Genomic DNA, 17,746 nt, shown 5'->3' with positions numbered 1-17,746 from the left:
ACAGAATAAAAACGATAGAAAAGTAGAAAGCACCATAGTGTCTCTACTGACCTCAAGAAAAATTAGACTGAAGGGAGGAGCACTTCACTTTCTTTGCAGATTAGGTAGGATGTTATGGCTAGAGGCAAGGACAACAACATTTCTGACGACTCAGAAGGGATAATATCCAGTTTTACAGAGGGAACAAGTGAGAGAAAACGGGAATGCCTTAGAGGTAAATGTGGTTTTAGATTTTACAGCAGCTGTGAAGTTACTGAAGACTAAGTCATGGTGATGGAACCTATAAAAACAAAAATTAACACTCTTTTGATGTTGCGGTCAAAAGAAATGGCAGCAGATAACTGGTGATTTGCATTTAGCCTAAGTAATGCAATATTTCATTTAACATCATCTATCACCTAGTCAAGAGCGTTCCCTTACACATTTGGGGAAGGGAGGAGGTATAACTACAAAATAAAGCAAAATAGTTCTAACAATGCAAGTGATAAAGCTTCAGAGGGGTAGCCCAGTTAATCTGTACAGGATAAATTTAAAAAACAACAAATAGTATGGGAGCATTTTAAAGACTAACAAAATATGTAGATGGTATCATGAGCTTTCGTGGGCACAGCCCACTTCTTCAGATAAGCTGGTCAGCTGAAGAAATGGACTGTGCCCACGAAAGCTCATACCACTATCTACATGTTTTGTTAGTCCTTAAAGTGCTACTATATGGTTTGTCGTTTTTTAAGTTTATTAAAGCAAGTGATGACACTTTTCAGAGATGCCATTATGCCATTCCTGGATTTTTATTTTTATATATACATATATAGTAAACTTAAAAAATTAAAGTTCAAGTCTATGGAAGAGGTACTCCTACTAGGGTTAGAAGGGCAAGACTGCTTCATAGGACTAGCAGGAATGAACCCTATAACTCAGCTGAGAACTCCTTTATCCTACACTAGGAGTAGGCATATACCAGTCTGCGGACAGGATCTGATTCACCAGGATTAGCCTCTGTTGAGTCACCACCACTATATTTACTTGCTCCTCTGAAAGTATGGGCAAATTGGCCACAGATCACCATTGCAAGTCAATAGGAGCTGCAGGAAGTGGTGCAAATGGGGACACTGCTTCTGGCAGCTTCCAGGCTAGAAATGATAACCTGTGGCAAATCGGAGCAGCAATTACCTGTACCTGCAGAGGCACAGGTAAATATAGCAGTGCTGGCCTGACAGAGCTAACCCCAGTGAAACATATCTGGCCCACAGGCTGGTATATGCCCTTATACCCTGACATTGGCTCATAGCCAACAATGACAGTGCACACAGGAGTAAATCAAATGATACTAAAAGACTCCAAGTTAGGAATTCTCCCAAGTCTCCCAACCATTCTCATACTGTGTTTTTAGACCCAGCAGTTCCTAAAGGGAATGAAATCAAAGTATTGCAACTTAGCAATCTTTGTATCCAACATACCTGACCTACGAGCCCAAAGGCACGATCCAAGCTCCGCTGGTCTGTGTATCTTCTTATTTTATTGTGTAGCCATCCTAACTCTGCAAGTCTGCTTGTAGTATCTCTGAGCGATTTGGACAGGCTGACCTACGAAGTTAACAAAAACACCAAAGCTCATTCAGTCAGAATTAAAAAAAAAAAAAAAAAAAAAGCCCAAACCCTCACTATTCCCCCAAGTATCTCTTTGCCGAACATAGAGCAAACTCATTCACTGAATGCCATTTATCGTGAACACTGAATGAAGGGATTCTGCGAGAAAAAAAAATGTGATCATGTAATTAAAGACTAATAATGTATAAGCAATTATAATTCTAGCCTTCCTTAACTTTAGAATGTCTGACTCTATAACCTCAATGTTCTTTTGACATAGATGTAATGAAATTTCATAGTTTTAAAAAATGAAAACCAGAAAAACACACACACAGAATTTCCATCATGTGGAATTATAAAGAATCACAGGTGATCAGCAGAGTTGGAACCTTCAGATCCCTAGACCTCAAGCACTTAAATTAATGAAGTAAATGGTAGCTGTAGTACACTATTATCCTCTCTCTGTGGACCAGCTCTAGAAGTAGATAAAACATGCATTTTGCTAATGGGTCAAGTAGAGAGCTGCTACAGCTTCTCCATAAAATAGTGGTAAAACTAAGTTAACAAAACATGATATTTTCTCCTTTGCTCCCATAAATGGCTGAAAGGTTTTTGTAGAAAAACACTTTTTTAAAAAGTGGCCTGAGACAAAAATGCAGCATGGAAAATTTCAGCCCAAACAGCTGTAGTCTGGCTGCGTTACAAGTAACTGAGAGCAGAAATTGTTTCATAAAACAAAACAATTTCTAGCATACTATAAATTGTTACCAATAAGTGGATCTGGCAGCTTCCCCCATAACTTTAGCAGAATAGATAAGAGCAACACATTTAGAATTCCACAAGCAAAAGCACTTGATGTGGAATGACTGCTGCTCAAGACCTCAGGGATCTAGGAGAAGAAACAGCAAAAACAGCTTAGTGAAATGAAATCCATTACAATTAAGTCAAATGAAGGACTCCACTAGTTCACTAAGTATTGAATGTAACCAACAGGCCTGTGATGGGGTGAGCATACCCCACACTGAAGAAGGTGGGGTTAAAACTCTGTGGGCAGAAGAAGTCCCACCCCTCTACCCAAACTGGGCATGCTCCAAATGCTGGGGTAGCATAAGAGACAAGAGAGCAGCTCAGTCTGAGCTGGCCTCAGAAGGAGAAGGACCTCCAGCAGGAGCTCCAGGGCCAAACCAGCCAGCGACCCTGACAGCAGAAACCACAGCCCCAGGAAAGCCCCAGGGAGAAGCGGCTACCAGGGAAACAGAGGACCCAGTGACCACATGGGACGCCAACCCACCGGCAATGGTAGGAAGAGAGCCAGGGAGGGTGCAGGATGGCCTCTCCCACCCATGTAAACTCAGCATGTTTCGGCCAGATTCCCCACCAAGGGAATGGTACGGTGCTCACAGGGCTAATGACTGACTCTGGCCATTAGGCTGTACTGCCTCTAGACAGGCTGATTACAAATGATTCTGACCATTAGACCACACTGCCCTGCAACAGGGGCTGATCACAATGGACTTTGGCTACTAAGCTGTGCTGCCTTGAGTTTAAGGGCGAGCCACTACTGGCTTTGCCACCAAGCTGTGCTGATCTGAGTTAGTGGGCTGCTCCTCATTGACTCTAGACATTAGGCAGTACAACCCTGGATCAAGGGCTCCCAACGATTCAACAGCCAACTAGGCAGTGTCCACATCCCTGTATACCTTCCCGTAAGAGACAGAATGTGCATATGCTGTGACAAGGCCTAACAATAGTAATATGTTTCAGAGAGGTAGACATATTAGTCTGTAACTGGAAAAAAAAAAAAAACCTTAAAAACAAACAAACAAAAAGCCTTGCAGCACCTTAGAGACAAAAAAAAAAAAAAAAAAAAAAAAATGAAGATACCATGAGCTTTTGTGGGTACAATCCACTTCTTCAGATGAATGGAGTTTAAGGAATCTAGGTTCCAAATAAATAGCAAAGAAAGGGAGGGGATGAGGGGAAAAGGAAAGGAGGGGAAACATATGGGAAAAGAATAATCAGTTAGAGGGTCCTTGCTAAATGAAACTGATAAAGAGTACTTAGAACCCGCTCTAAGTACCTGGTGTTTAGTTTTTTAGGTCATTAGGATGTGGAATGTAGTGAGTAATCTAGTTAAGGTCTTTGTTTAAACCTCGGTTTAATGAGTGCCCAGGCAAGTTAAAATGTCCTCCAACAGGTTTATGTGGCTCATTTATTTATCTACACATCTACCACATCAGAGGCTCATTAAACTGCACATCCACCAATGTGATCCATGCCATCAAGTGCCAGCAATGTCTCTCTGCCATATATACTGGCCAAACTGGACAGTCTCTACGACACAAAATTAATGGACACAAATCAGATAATTCGAAAAGGTAACACAGAAACCGCAAATGGTCTGGTAGCACTTTATAGACTAACAAAACACGTAGATGGTATCATGAGCTTTCGTGGGCACAGCCCACTTCTTCAAATGACCGGAGTTTTGAATTTAGGATGTGCAGACCTAAAATAAATAGGGAAGAAAGGGGGAGGGCGGGAAACAAGGAGCAGAGGGTACAGAAATATCAAGGGAAAAACAGGAAGGCAGAATTAGGAATAGTAAGCATCTGAAGAATGGGTAGTTAAAATGAAGCAGATAAGAATCAATGGCAATAACGGGAATCTACACAAAGAGCTGTTTGCCCCTTCTTTGAATGTTAGGTTTATAGCGTCCCAACCATCCCTCATCACAACTGAGGCCATTAGCATGAGAACTGAACATGCGGTTGAATTCTAATGCCTCTCTGTGTATTTGGCTAGTAGAATTGGTTTGTGACAAGACGGCCACTTGAAGAATTTTCAAACAGTGATTAGGTAAGATTAAAGTGTTCCCCAACAGGTTTCTGTATGTTCCCTTTACCTGTTGGGGAACATCTTAACTTGCCCGGGCACTGTAGCCAGACGTGAACCCCCATTTTAACATCCATCTTTGTCTGCTTGAAACCATGCAGGGCACATAAGAGCAGGAAAACAGCATATTCTTTGAAAACCTTGGAGCAGGAGGTTTAGATATGCTGGCTCAGTGACCGTGACCAACTGTAAGCAGAGATAGGAGGGTGGTCAAACTAATTGTTGACCAAGAGGCTGTACATCGTGCCCTTGACTTAACCCATATTGATACGAACACATAACCGTCCGCGGGAGGAGGAATCTCCCGCCCAACGAGAACATCCGGCAGTCCTAATTTAGCTATCTTCCTCTCTTACAAGTGTAAATTAACTTGAAACTTGCTTGTAAGAACTGGCGCCACAAAACGGACCAGTAAAATTTGGCCTCTTAAGATAACAAAGAGAATACGGACCCCCAGGGGTATAAAGATGAGTCCAGCAGCACACTGACTTTGTGTGTCAATCTACCACCTATCTGCTGGTCGGGTTTGGTGTTTGAACTCCCGAGGTTCCAGAGGGGATGCCCACCTCGTATTCGTCTTTCTGAGGAATTGAGAGACCGGCCCTGGCCTGACACGCTGGAGTCGAGAGGCACAGAAGGGGGTAAAAATTGTACCTGGATGTGGTCCTTTGTTTAAGTATATATATATACATAGTGTTAGAGCTCTTTAAAGATTAAACTGTCATTTGGTACCATTATTTCTATTTTCTATCTTTACCTTTTTCCTATAACCACTTTTTAAGATCTATCTATATTTTGCTAATAATTATGAAATAGAGCAATAGCCATTGTAACCATATGATTTATAAGTTCCTTTAATAAACCTGTAACTGTTTAAGTTTAACCTGACTCCTTCAGTTGCTGTAATAGAACCAAGCACAATTTAAAAGAACTTCAGCCGGTCATAAAGGGACAGACATAGGGAGAGCTTGGGCGTTTGGATCCGTGTCACTCCCAGGTGACAAGATCCGTTGGGGCACCTTTCCAGCCTTTCCCAGGCTGCCCGCTGTGAAGGAACTTTGTGTTCTAGCAGTTAAAATCTAAGATGTAATAAGCTCTTCCTACACACTGGGGCGTCTGTTAGCCTGTTTGGCTACCCTCTGCGACGGGACCTCGGTCCTAGCAGTAAAGTCACGGACGTTAAACACTCGGGGCTCCTTTCAGCCTTCTGGGCTGCCTGCTGCAACGAGACTTCGTGTCTTAGCAGTTGAAGACTTAGGAGACATACCCACACACACTGCCCTGACCGTCGGCTGACAGGCACTCATTAATCGATCTTAAAGTTACCATATTATCACAAGCTAATTACAAAAAACAGCTTGAAAGGGAAGCTGCAGAGCTTAATTTCATTTACAGTTTGATATCTACAATAGAGGTTTAAAGGTTTCTCCCCTCCCCCCCCCCCAGTTCCCACCCTTTCTATGCTATTTCACTGAAAATGATGCCTATGAAGAGAAGAACTCTGCCTGGTGTTTCTAGAACAGCAGTCTCCAATCTTTTAAAGCATGAGATCACTTTTTGAATGTAAATGCAATCCAGGATCTCTCTCAAACCCAAACACTCTTGCCCTGCCTTCTTCCTGTCCCTTCTCCATGGCCTGGCTCCTGCTCTCTCCATCCTTCCTCCCTCCCCCCCATTCCTCACATTTATCAGGCTGGGGGCAGAGGGCTTGGGTATAGAGGGGGGGATGCAGACACTGATCTTGGGCTAAAGGATTTGGAGTGTGGGAGGGGTTTTGAGCTGAGCCTGGGCAGGGAGTTGAGGTACAGGAGGGGGTTCATGGTGCAGGCTCTGGGAGGGAGTTTGGCTGTGTGGGGACTCAGGACTAGGGCACCACTTACCTCAGTTTGCTTCAGGGTGTTGGTGCAGGGAGCTAAGGTAGGCTGTCCCCTACCCTGGCTCTGAACCACTCCCAAAAGCAGCCAGCAAGTTCTCTCCATCCTTGCCCCCCTGTGATCTGTGGAGATGGGGTACAGGGTGAGGGGAGGGACACCCTGACATCAGCACCCATGCACTGCACAGCAAGCAGGGAGCTCCCGGGGTGGAAGCACCTCCAAGGCAGAGGGCAGGAACAGCACAGCAGTGCTGAGAGGGGCAGATGAAGTGCCAGAACTTGATAGCCTCCTGGCCAAACCTGTCAGTATCACCTCTGAGGTTCCAAGATCTACCAGTAGATCCTAATCTACTGGTTGATGACCACTATTCTAGAAGGAAAGGATTGGGGGAGTTTTCAGACTCTCTATTCTGCAAAGGCAGAAGGAAAGCTTTGTAAAAATAAGCCACTGAAAGAGACCGACGCGGATATGAAAAATCTCCACAATTATTGTTTGGATACCTGATTATCTCATGAAAGGGCAGTTTATTAATCCCATATTTGCAGACCCCCCCCCTCCCCAACCCAAAGCCAAAAAACCCCAAAACACACTCAAAAGTGGGTCTGATTTTAATTTGTTCTGGTCACTCTACACTGCTTTGTCAGCACAAAGTAGCCTGAAAGTACTTTTCCCCCCTCTCTAAGGCCATGCTATACTGACAGAGCAGCATGAGACTCAGACCAAACACTTAAAGGCAGTTGAAGGACTGTCACTGTCCTCATAAGCAGCATCCACCAGTTACAAAGTGTACAGCAGGTTATGACAAGCATTTAGACCTATCCAAGGGTCCACTACTCACCCCTCTCACCCACACAGCCCTACAACTTCTCTGGCTCTCTACCCCCACAATATAAGCATACTTAAATTTTCTTGCAGCCTCCAAATATTGATCCTTAATCTTTAGTCTTCATTTCTAAAAATCACTGCATGTATCACTTACAACCATTGCCTTGTGGTCCTCTCCTCCAGCTTCACCATAGATCACTGCCAGACTCTATCTGACCTCTACTCTGCTTCATTGAAACTCATGTCACCAGACCCCTAGGGCCACTATTCTATCCCATTTCTCCTTGAATTTTCTGCAGCTTTTAATAGTTATACTCTCCTATCATGGTAATTGTCAACAACTCTGACTTCTCCTGGTTTGCCTCTTATTACTTTGGAGATTCGGTGTATCTTAAATGGGTAATCCTTATTCCTGCTTTAATAAAATTCAATTTATGATCTTTCCACCTCTTCTTTTACTTAGATAAGCTTATTAAATCACATTAACTACTATCTTCATAGTGACAATTTACAGACTTGCCTTTCCACTCATGACTTTTCCCCCCTCCTGCCAGTCCCACATCTCAGTCTCTATATTGCATGTTTGGCTAGATCACCAGTTACAGGATTAAAAAAAAGAACTCTTTATACCCTTACCTGCTTCCTCTCTATTTTCTAACACTACTCACAATACCACTATACTCCACTGCACAGTGCACAAATTTGATTCTCATTTCTGGCCTCACCATCATGGCCATGTCTATATTTTGCCATTTCTCCCACAACACTTAAGATCTCATTTTTCTTCTTTCTATGTACACAGCTAAAACTCTTATCAAGGTCCTCATTTCCTTAGCTGAGCAGCAGCCACCACCAATTTGCTCAACTTAATGTACTCTCGCTCTACATATATACATCATTTGTAAAGCTTGTCATGTCTGCTTTAAGATGAGGTTTTATATGAAGCTGCCAAAAAGTACTGTTTCCATAAAACAGGGATAAAATATAATTTTCAAATGATCATGTTAAAATATGTGCATGTGTTAGTTTAAGGACTATTTATAATTTGAGAAACCAAATCAGACTTATTTTTTACCTCAAAGCATCACATTAAATCATATTAAATTTGCACAAAAATCATTAAAATATAATAGCACTGATGACATTTCTGGTCAATAATCTTTTTGGTCTTTGACAAGATTACATGGGTTATCACAGTCTTCATTGCCTTAGCATGAACACAGTTCTGTACAGAGAAGACTTTCTGACCACAAACATAACTGGTTGTGCAGCACCTCGTAGTGCATAGGCACAAATAAGCAGCTCAGGTACCACTGAGTCCTTGAAGAATAGTAATAGTTAACCATCCACAGTTTTCTCTCCACGTTGCAATGGTGAGTCAATGTCTGGCAAGATGACATTCAAATCTAAGTTTGCAAAGATGCCTCTTAACATGCTCTTCAAAATTGTCACACATAGTGGGAGTTGGACTGGGAGTATGCCCCTGTGACAGGTCTGCCGGGACCCGCACTGCGTCCAGAGGGGGGAGGGTCGCCAGGGAACAGTGCGGCGAGTGGTGAACCCTCCTTCATTTTGCAGGGAGGCGGGGGAAGCCCCGTGCAGCCACTAGCAATGGGCTGGCTGGGGAAATTGTGTTATCCCGGGGATGGTTGTGTAATTAAAAAAATATTCCCCTAAAAAAAAAAAAAAAATCGTGCTATCGTGAAAAGGGGAAGTTACTCACCTGGGTAGTAACGATCGTTCTTCGAGATGTGTCCCCGTGGGTGCTCCACTCTAGGTGTCGGGCTCGTCCCGGCGCCGCTGATCGGAGGCTTTTCGTAGCTGCAGTCGGCCGGACTACGCATGCGCGGCAGGCTCCACGCGCCGTTTCTCCAGTCACGCAGTCTGGCCCCTTCGCCAGTTCCTGTCACCGTCCGGAATCTATAACGAGATAAGGAGACAGACCCGGAGCGGGGAGGCGGGCGGGACGTGGAGCACCCACGGGGACACATCTCAAAGAACGATCGTTACTACACCAGGTGAGTAACTTCCCCTTCTTCTTCGAGTGGTCCCCGTGGGGGCTCCACTCTAGGTGACTACAAAGCAGTAGTCAAGGTGCGCACCGGGTCAATGATGTTGTGCAGAGGCTAGAACCGCGGACGCTACTGCTGCGTCCGGGGCCCAGCGCCGCATATAGCATAATGATGAACGAAAGAAGTGCTAGAGGACCAGGTGGCTGCCCGGCAAATGTCGCTGAGAGGGACGCCTCGGGCAAAGGCAGTGGAAGTGGCCAGCGCTCTAGTGGAATGAGCAATAGGTTGAGAAACGAGGGGCCTTCTTTTGAGTGAATGGCATGTTAAGATGCAATCGGTAATCAGTCTAGCTATACGTTGACTTGACAGAGGATTGCATTTGGAATGTTGCACTATGGATACAAGCAGCTTGTCCGTACGTCTCCATGAACGGGTTCTATGTAAAAAGTGAGAGCTCGTCGCATGTCGAGTGTGTGAAGCAAGGCCTCTGATGGAGAAGAATGTGGCTTAGGATAAAAGGCATTTAAAACTATAGGCTCATTGATATGGAAAGAGGTATTGACCTTGGGGATGAACGCCGGATGCAGGCGCAATATCACTGTGTCCTTTGAAAAGGATGCGTAAGGAGGATTTGCCATTAACGCTCCTAGTTCGCTGACTCTGCGTGCCGAGGTAATCGCCAATAGGAATACAACTTTAATTGTTAACATTCGCAGCGATATTGATGCCAAAGGCTCAAAGGGGGGGGGTGCACTAATGTGTGCAGGATCAAATCCAGGCTGGTGGAGGAGGTCTGTGAGGTGGATGCAGGTTCATCAGACCCTTTAAAGACCTTTTTGTAGTGTGATGGGGGGAAAAAAAAAAAAAAAAAATCGAGGAACCCTGTAGTGGCTCCTGAAAGGCACTGATCGCTGCTATATCAACTTTCAGAGTAGACAAGGAGAGACCAGAGTCGTGAAGCTGTAGGACGTAATCTAGGATCTGTTGCAAAGGAGAAACAAGGGGTTCCACGTTTTGAGTCTGACACCATTGAGCAAATCTCCGCTACTTCGCCAGGTAAGCGTTCCGAGTGGAATCTTTCCTACTACTCATCAAAATTGTCTTGACTCGTTGTGAGCAAAGGTGCTCATCATGTTTGAACCAGTTATCAGCCATGCTGTGAGGTGAAGTGAGTCGAGTCTGGGATGCAGGAGAGCTCCGTTCTGCTGCGATAACAGGTCTGGACAAAGAGGGAGTGGCCATGGTGGGTATATTGACATCCTGTGCAAGAGTGGGTACCACGGCTGTCTTGGCCATGCCGGAGCTATCAATATGACTGTTGCGTGTTCGAGCATTATTTTCTCGAGAGTCCTGGCCACCAGGGCAGTCGGGGGAAACGCATAGAGAAGTGATGTGCGCCAAGTGGCAAGAAGAGCGTCGTCCAGAGATCTGCTCCCCATCACCACTCTGGAACAGAACTGGGGACACTTGGCATTCTGCGCTGTGGCAAATAGGTCCACTCTCGGCATACCCCACCTGCGAAAGATGCGCTGTAGAATATCTGATCTTATCTCCCACTTGTGATCTACCGGGAAACGTCTGCTCAACAAGTCTGCAATGACATTGCTGATGCCAGGTAAGTACGATGCTGTGATGGTTACGCCGTTCTTTATGCACCAGTTCCACAACCGTATTGCTTCCGCACAGAGGGTGTCATGATTATGAGGGTTAGCCAGCAGCCTGGGGATTAAGGGGTTAACTACACCTAGCCAGGTGGAGTGACCAATAGGAATGTAGGTGGGACTTTTCAAATTGGGACAAAGGAATTTGGGTTTTTCTTTTCTCCCTTTTTTCTCTCTGAGAGAGAGTTCTCTGCAGCTACAGAGAGGGACAAGCATGTCTCTCTCTCTCTCTCCAAGACACCATTCTTCATTTTCTGTAAGTAGGGTAAAGTTTAGGTAGTTTTGTTAGGTTTTATTGTTTTAAGGATGGGTTATGGGATCTGAGATCTGGCACTGTTTAAAAGATGTTTTGGCTTTTCTTTGTAACTAAGTTCTAGGCCCATGGAGTTTCTCCATGAGTATATTTTGTTACCTTCCTATCTAGTCATTATGCCTGCAACAGGCATATTGTGTAATAATAAAAGTTCTTTCCTTTCTTTTTGTTAACCTGGCATTGGTTAATAGTGTGCCCTGATTTTTATTTTAGGGGTGAGATTTCCCAAATGATCTTTCCCCTGGTTTCTTTAGCAACATTTGGGTGGTGGCAGCGGAAGTTTTATTCCCAAGATCTAGGTTTTCAAGATTTTGGGGGAAGTTTTATACCAAAGCCTGGTAGATAAGGCTTTGGGGTACACTTGCTGGCCCCCACTTCTGCATTTATCATGCCAGAGTGGGGAAGGAGCCATGACAGAGGGAACGAGATCTGGTGCCCCGTCGGTTTACATAGTACATTGCTGCCACGTTGTCTATGAATATCCTGACAGTGGTGTGTCGTATGCATGGGAGAAAATGCTTGCATGCTAGGGAAATGGCGCGTAACTCCAAGAGATTGATGTGATAAGTCTTCTCTATGGAGGGCCATTTGCCCTGAACACGATCGTTGCCCATATGTTCACCCCAGCCTATGAGAGATGCATCTGTCGTTATAAGCACAGAGGGCTGAGGACGACGGAATGGGATTCCGGAAAGGATGTTTCCTGTGTGTTTCCACCAACGCAGGGAGTCGCGAACGTGAGGCAGCACAGTGACCGTCCTGTGAATGCTGTGGTTTTGTGGTAAGTATATCCTTCCTAACCAGTGTTGAAGATCTCTGAAGTGAAGTCTTGCATGAGAAACCACGAATGTGGTGGATGCCATGTGGCCCAGGAGGCGCAGACAAGTATGTATGGACACAGTTGGAGCAATGTCGAGTACCTTTCCTAGTTCCTGTATCGCTTGGAACCTGTCTAGAGGTAAGTATGCCCTTGCCATGATCGAATCTAGGACTGCACCGATGAACTTTATATTTTGTGTCGGAGCGGTGGTCGACTTCTGTTCATTTATTATCAAGCCGAGAGAATTGAACGTGCTTCTGGCCAACAAGATCATCTGTATGGCCTCTTGATGCGTTGGGGCCTTTATGAGGCAATCATCTAAGTAAGGGAATACGAGGACGTGCTGGCGCCGCAGATATGCCGCCACTACCGCTAGAGTCTTTGAGAAAACTCTGGGAGCTGCCGCCAAGCCAAAGGGGAGGACCCTGTATTGGAAATGGTCATTGTTTATCACGAAGCGCAGAAAAGGTCTGTGCGCCGGGTGGATCGTAATGTGAAAATACGCATCCTGCAAGTAGAGGGCCACAAACCAATCGTTGTGATTCAAAGCTGGAATTATAGTGACTAAAGTCACCAACCTGAAACGCCTTTTCTGCAGATAACGGTTGAGATGGTGCCGTTCGAGAATTGGTCTCCATCCTCCTGTCTTCTTTTCCATCAGAAAGTAACGGGAATAAAAACCTTTCCCTCTGAACTCTTTCGGGACTTTTTCTATGGCTCCGATGGCCAGCAGGCGTACAGCCTCCTGTCGCAAAAGTGTGTCGTGAGAGGGGTCCCTGAAAAGGGACGGGGTTGGTGGATGGGTGGGGGGGTATAGAAGCAAAGGGGATGGTGAAACCTGATGTTACTATTTCCAATACCCATTTGTCGGTGGTTATTTCGGACCAACGATTGTAATAAGGCCGAAGATGATGATGGAAGATGGGTGTGGTCTTGGTAGTGATGGCGACAACGATTGGTATGACTGCGCCCTCGACAGAGGAGTCAAACCTGCTGTTTGGTGTGCGGTACATTAGTCGCCCTAGATGGCTGCGGGCGTCTACGTTGGGGTCTTTGTTTAGAGCGATTGTGATCAAACGGACGAGGTTGTTGCCTTTGGAATTGAAAGTCATATCGCCTCTGATACGGGAAGTATCTCCGGCGGCGGAACAGTGGTACGTACATGCCAAGAGTACGAAGGGTCGTACACGAGTCTTTTCCCGTGTGCAGCACCTCGTCAGTTTTGTCTGCAAATAATTTCAATTTGTCGAAGGGCAGGTCTTCGACTTTCGCCTGAAAATCTCTAGGGGCCCCAGCAGCGGCCAACCACGATGCTCTACGCATGGATATTGCGGTGGCTATTGATCTCGCTGCCGTGTCCGCAACATCCATGGCTATCTGCAGACTGGCCCTGGAGCAAGCATACACCTCCTGTACCAAGGCGCGGAGTATGACTTTATCCTCTTCGGAGGCATTCTGGGCAAGACCTGCCAACTTGGCAATGTTATCAAACCTGTGGTTGGACAGAAGTGCCACGTAATTGGCAATGCGAAGAAGGAGGGTAGACAAAGAATAAACCTTTCTTCCGAATAGGTCTAATTTTTTGGCCTCTTTTTCCGCTGCCGCATTCTTTACCTGCGGATTCTTGGCATGATTAAGGGCTGCATCTACTACTAGGGAATTCGGCTGGGGGTGCGTAAAAAGAAACTCCCAAGCCCTTGAAAGGAACTAAATACCTCTTTTCCGCCCGCTTTGACGTAGGTGGGGCGGAGGCCGGGGTGTGCCAGATCTCCGAGGCCGGTTCGAGAATAGCCTCGTCAATTGGGAGTGCTGCTCTTGACTGTTGTCTCGGGTGTAAGTTCTTCAGCAACTTGTATTGTTTGGTGTGCATGTCCGTCATCTGAACGTTCTGCGAGTGTGCCACCCGTTTAAAAAGATCTTGGAATTCCCGACCGTCGCCAGGGGGTGAACTGTCTCCTTGAAACAAAGCTTCGTCCGGAGAGGATGAAGAAATGTCAGCTGGAGATACTGTGCGCGGAGGAACATCCTCATCTGAAATTTGACCCTCCTCAGGTTCTGACATCTGAGGGGGAGACGAAGGAGCAACCTCCGGAATGTTTGGCGATGGGACTGGCTGCCTTACTGACCCCACTGGGGATTGGTGTCTATGCCGCGAGACATGGCAATTACAAGAGTGAGGAGGAGAACAAGACCTTGTGTAGTGATGAGAAGAATAGTCTCTCTCTCTCCATGTAGATAGGAGCCGTCGGGAGATGGTCTCCTAGATGAATAGGCAGTACTGTATCTACTGACGTAAGACCTCGAGGGTGAACGAGTTGGTGAGCGAGACCTAGAAGTATGCATCCCAAAATGTGGTATGGGGTGCCTGTAAACGTAAGTGTAATGCGGCCTCGAGTGGCGGTGCGGAGAGCGGGAGCTGTGATGATAACGAGGCCCCCTTGGAGAATGGTATCGCGGGGGCGAGGGAGACGGTGCCGGCGGAAAAAATCGGTGATGGAGAAGGAGACGCACTTCTAGGAACCGACTTCCTTTGAGCTTTTGTAGGTACGGTCGAAGGCATGGCGCAGGGCTCGCCGACGGAGGAACGCTTGGAGACCTGATCCTCATCGTCTACCAGTATTGGGGAGTTCCTCGCCAATGAAGCTGGGGAGGCTAACTCTCCTGTCGGTGCGTTAGGCGGAACCGAGCTGCGATGGTCCGCCGGTGCCGTGCTCGTTTTCTTTATAATTTGCGGTGCCGCTCCCGGCACCATAGTATGACTGCCACTCGGAGCCATATCAGGTGCCATGGGCGTTCGGTGCCCCAGTGCCGCCTGCTCTGTTGGTGCCGCTGGTTGAAGTGGTGCCGGCTGCGGTGCCGTATCGTGCCTCCCGTGCTTCTGCACAGTCGGTGCCGAGGTTGTAGGGTCAGGCACTCTCATAGGCTGCCGCCCTTGAATCAGCAGTGCCGATTTCTTCCCCGCCTTAACGGCGGTCGATGGCGCCGGCATGGAAGAGGAACGCCCCACAGACTTATGCCTGTGTGATTTTTGTTTCATGGGCTGATAACCCTTTCCGGAGGTACCCGGCTGGTCACCCTCACTGATTCTAGATAGAGGGGCCACGGTCAGGGATCGCACCGGGGAGACTTCTTTCCCTTTCTTTTGAGCCGATCCACTCAGAGGTGAAGACCTCCTCTTGCGCTCCATAGAGGGACCTCCTTGAGGTATTTCAGAAAGCTGCAGAGCCTTATCAAATAGGATGAGCTTCAGCCTCATGTCCCTGTCCCTACATGCCCTGGCCGTTAATTTGGAGCAGTGAGCACATTTGCTCGGCACATGGGACACCTCCAAGCAGCGTATGCATGCGTCGTGGCCGTCAGACGCCGGCATGGGGTCTTTACACAAAGAACATTTCTTAAAACCCGGTGAACCGGGCATTTTGAATGTCCCGGGTTTAAAACAGTAGATAAAACTAGGAATAACAGTAACCTTAATTAACTACGTCAAACTTTAATTTTTTTTTTTAACAGATAACTACCTATCTAACTAACGCTAACTATTACCTGAGGAAAACTAATGAAAATTTTTAACTTTTCTATTGAAAGGAGCTGCCTCTGAGGAGAGACTGAGATCTCCGTCAGCAACCTAGGACGGTTGAAAGGAACTGGTGAAGGGGCCGGACCACGTGACTGGAGAAACGGCGCGCGGAGCCTGCCGACTACAGCTACGAAAAGCCTCCGATCAGCGGCGCCGGGACGAGCCCGACACCTAGAGTGGAGCACCCACGGGGACCACTCGAAGAAGAACATGTTAAGCAGGCACGTGTTAAATGAGGAATTACTGTACATTTTAAATTATATATTCAGAGAGAAATTTTACAAGAGACTGCTTGATGGATTCCACATTTAGAAAATATTTCCATGGATGCTCGGGTCTTGCACCAAACGCACCTGTTATTTCTTGCATCTAACTTTACATTGTATCTAGCACGGTCTTTCAACAGTTCACTGTTACTGTTCTTATGTCCGTCAAGGACTTACATTACAAAATTAACTTTGGCAATCCTTTTAGGACCCGCATCAAGTACTCAGCAGCCAATACACTGATTGCGTGGAATTCTTCTCTAATCATAAATTTGCATGACAGCCATAGCATTTGATGTACACTGTGGCTTCTTTCTTGCATGGTCTTAGCTCATACATTCTTTCCGCTTGAGCTTCCAGCTGATACCTTAATTCAGCTTTGACTGCTCCTCTCATTCATCAGCACAGAAAAAGGAACACAGGCACAGGTCCTAAGTGAACAACAGTTGCCATTAAAACATCATCTCTAATCCTGATAAGGACAGGGCTCTGCAGAAAATTTCTTTACTGACAGTTGTTGTGACAGTCTGGTTTGTGAGGACAAAATTTGGTGGTCTTGGCCATGTTTTATTGCCAGATTTTTTGAGCTGTCTGAAGAAACCCATGTCCCATCAGAAGCAACTGCACTCCTCACAAATCGATCTGCTCTTCACAAACATCTGCTAGCTTCAGTAGATACTCTGGAACATCTGTCACATGCAGCCTAATATATGTCAAAAAGCACCTTTGGATGTGATTAATGTTGCATGAGTTTGCCATATTGTTGGTGACATAATTGATAAGAGCTGTAATATGCTCTTCATCCTTCTTCAGCATAGATACAATCATAGAACAGTAGAACTGACCTCAAGAGGTCATTGAGTCCAGTCCCCTGCTCTCAAGGCAGGACCCAGTACCATCTAGACCATCCCTGGTAGATGGCTATCTAACCAGTTCTTAAATATCTCCAGAGATGGAGATTCCACAACCTCTCTAGGCAACTTATTCCAGTATTTAACCACCCTGACAGTTAGGAAGTTTTTGCTAATGTCCAGCCTAAACCTCCCTTGCTGCAATTTAAGCCCATTATTGCAAGCCAAGGAGAACAATTTTTCCCTCCTCCTTGTGACACCCTTTTAGATACCTGGAAACTGCTATCATGATTTATTTGGGGACTGTCTCTTCACTGTTTCTTGGTAGGTCACTTTTCTCTCTCTCTCTCAGCTTTTGCTTACTCACCCAGAACATATAATGTGAGAGTCCATCTTGCAAAGGTTGGCTTTCTTCCTGTCAGTCCTACAATCCCACTGCTGCCCTTTGGGTCTTTAATGACGGTTCTCTGTCCCCATATCACTTAAAATTCCATTAAAACAAGAAGCAGTCTGAGGAAGAGCAAATTCCCCGGTCCAAAAGCTCTACTATTTTCTTTAAGGAGATTCATATGGAAACAAATCTACACTGTTTACATCTGGCATAGTTGGGCCTGTTAGCAATAAAAAGTATGGAAATATGATACAGCGTGAGTGTAGATGAACTTTCCAACCATCCCCTCATACTGCTTCTAAATATCCATGCAGATCTCCATAACCCGGAGACTGCAATCCACAGAACTTAAGTGTTGGAGACTAGGCACAACCCCATGTCTGAAATTCCTCCAGTAGTAGCAGCATATCAGGAATTACGATACCGATTGAACCTCTCTAGTCTGGCACTCTCTAGTCCGGCAACATCCATAGTCTGGAATGATTTTAGTTAGCCAGATATTTATCATACATGAGGGTGGCCAAGTTTCCTGAAGTCCCATAAAGTTTGTTACAGCCACCAGTCCTGGCTTTCAATATTCTGTGCTGTTATTTAGCTCTAATTTACCACTAATTGTCTTCTAAAAGCCCAGTAAGCAACGGAAGCATTGGCAATACCACTAGACACTATTAACCT

The 17,746-nt window shown here is 45.8% G+C and overlaps 1 protein-coding gene across 2 annotated transcripts in view; it reads right to left on the bottom strand.

Moving 5' to 3' along the window:
• Window positions 1-17,746, bottom strand: part of TUBGCP3 (tubulin gamma complex component 3) — a 130,801-nt gene that overhangs the window by 56,386 nt on the left and 56,669 nt on the right. For both annotated transcript variants that reach the window (XM_075918510.2, XM_075918547.2), the window contains one exon: window positions 1,458-1,583. In XM_075918510.2, coding sequence (XP_075774625.1) covers window positions 1,458-1,583 — 126 coding nt within the window. The remainder of the gene's footprint in view (window positions 1-1,457; window positions 1,584-17,746) is intronic.

Source organism: Pelodiscus sinensis, chromosome 1 (assembly GCF_052426305.1).
Source record: "Pelodiscus sinensis isolate ZL-2025 chromosome 1, ASM5242630v1, whole genome shotgun sequence".
Classification (NCBI taxonomy): Eukaryota; Metazoa; Chordata; order Testudines; family Trionychidae; genus Pelodiscus; species Pelodiscus sinensis.
The sequence above is the reverse complement of the archived record's forward strand: the minus strand, read 5'-3'. Positions and strand labels throughout refer to the sequence as shown.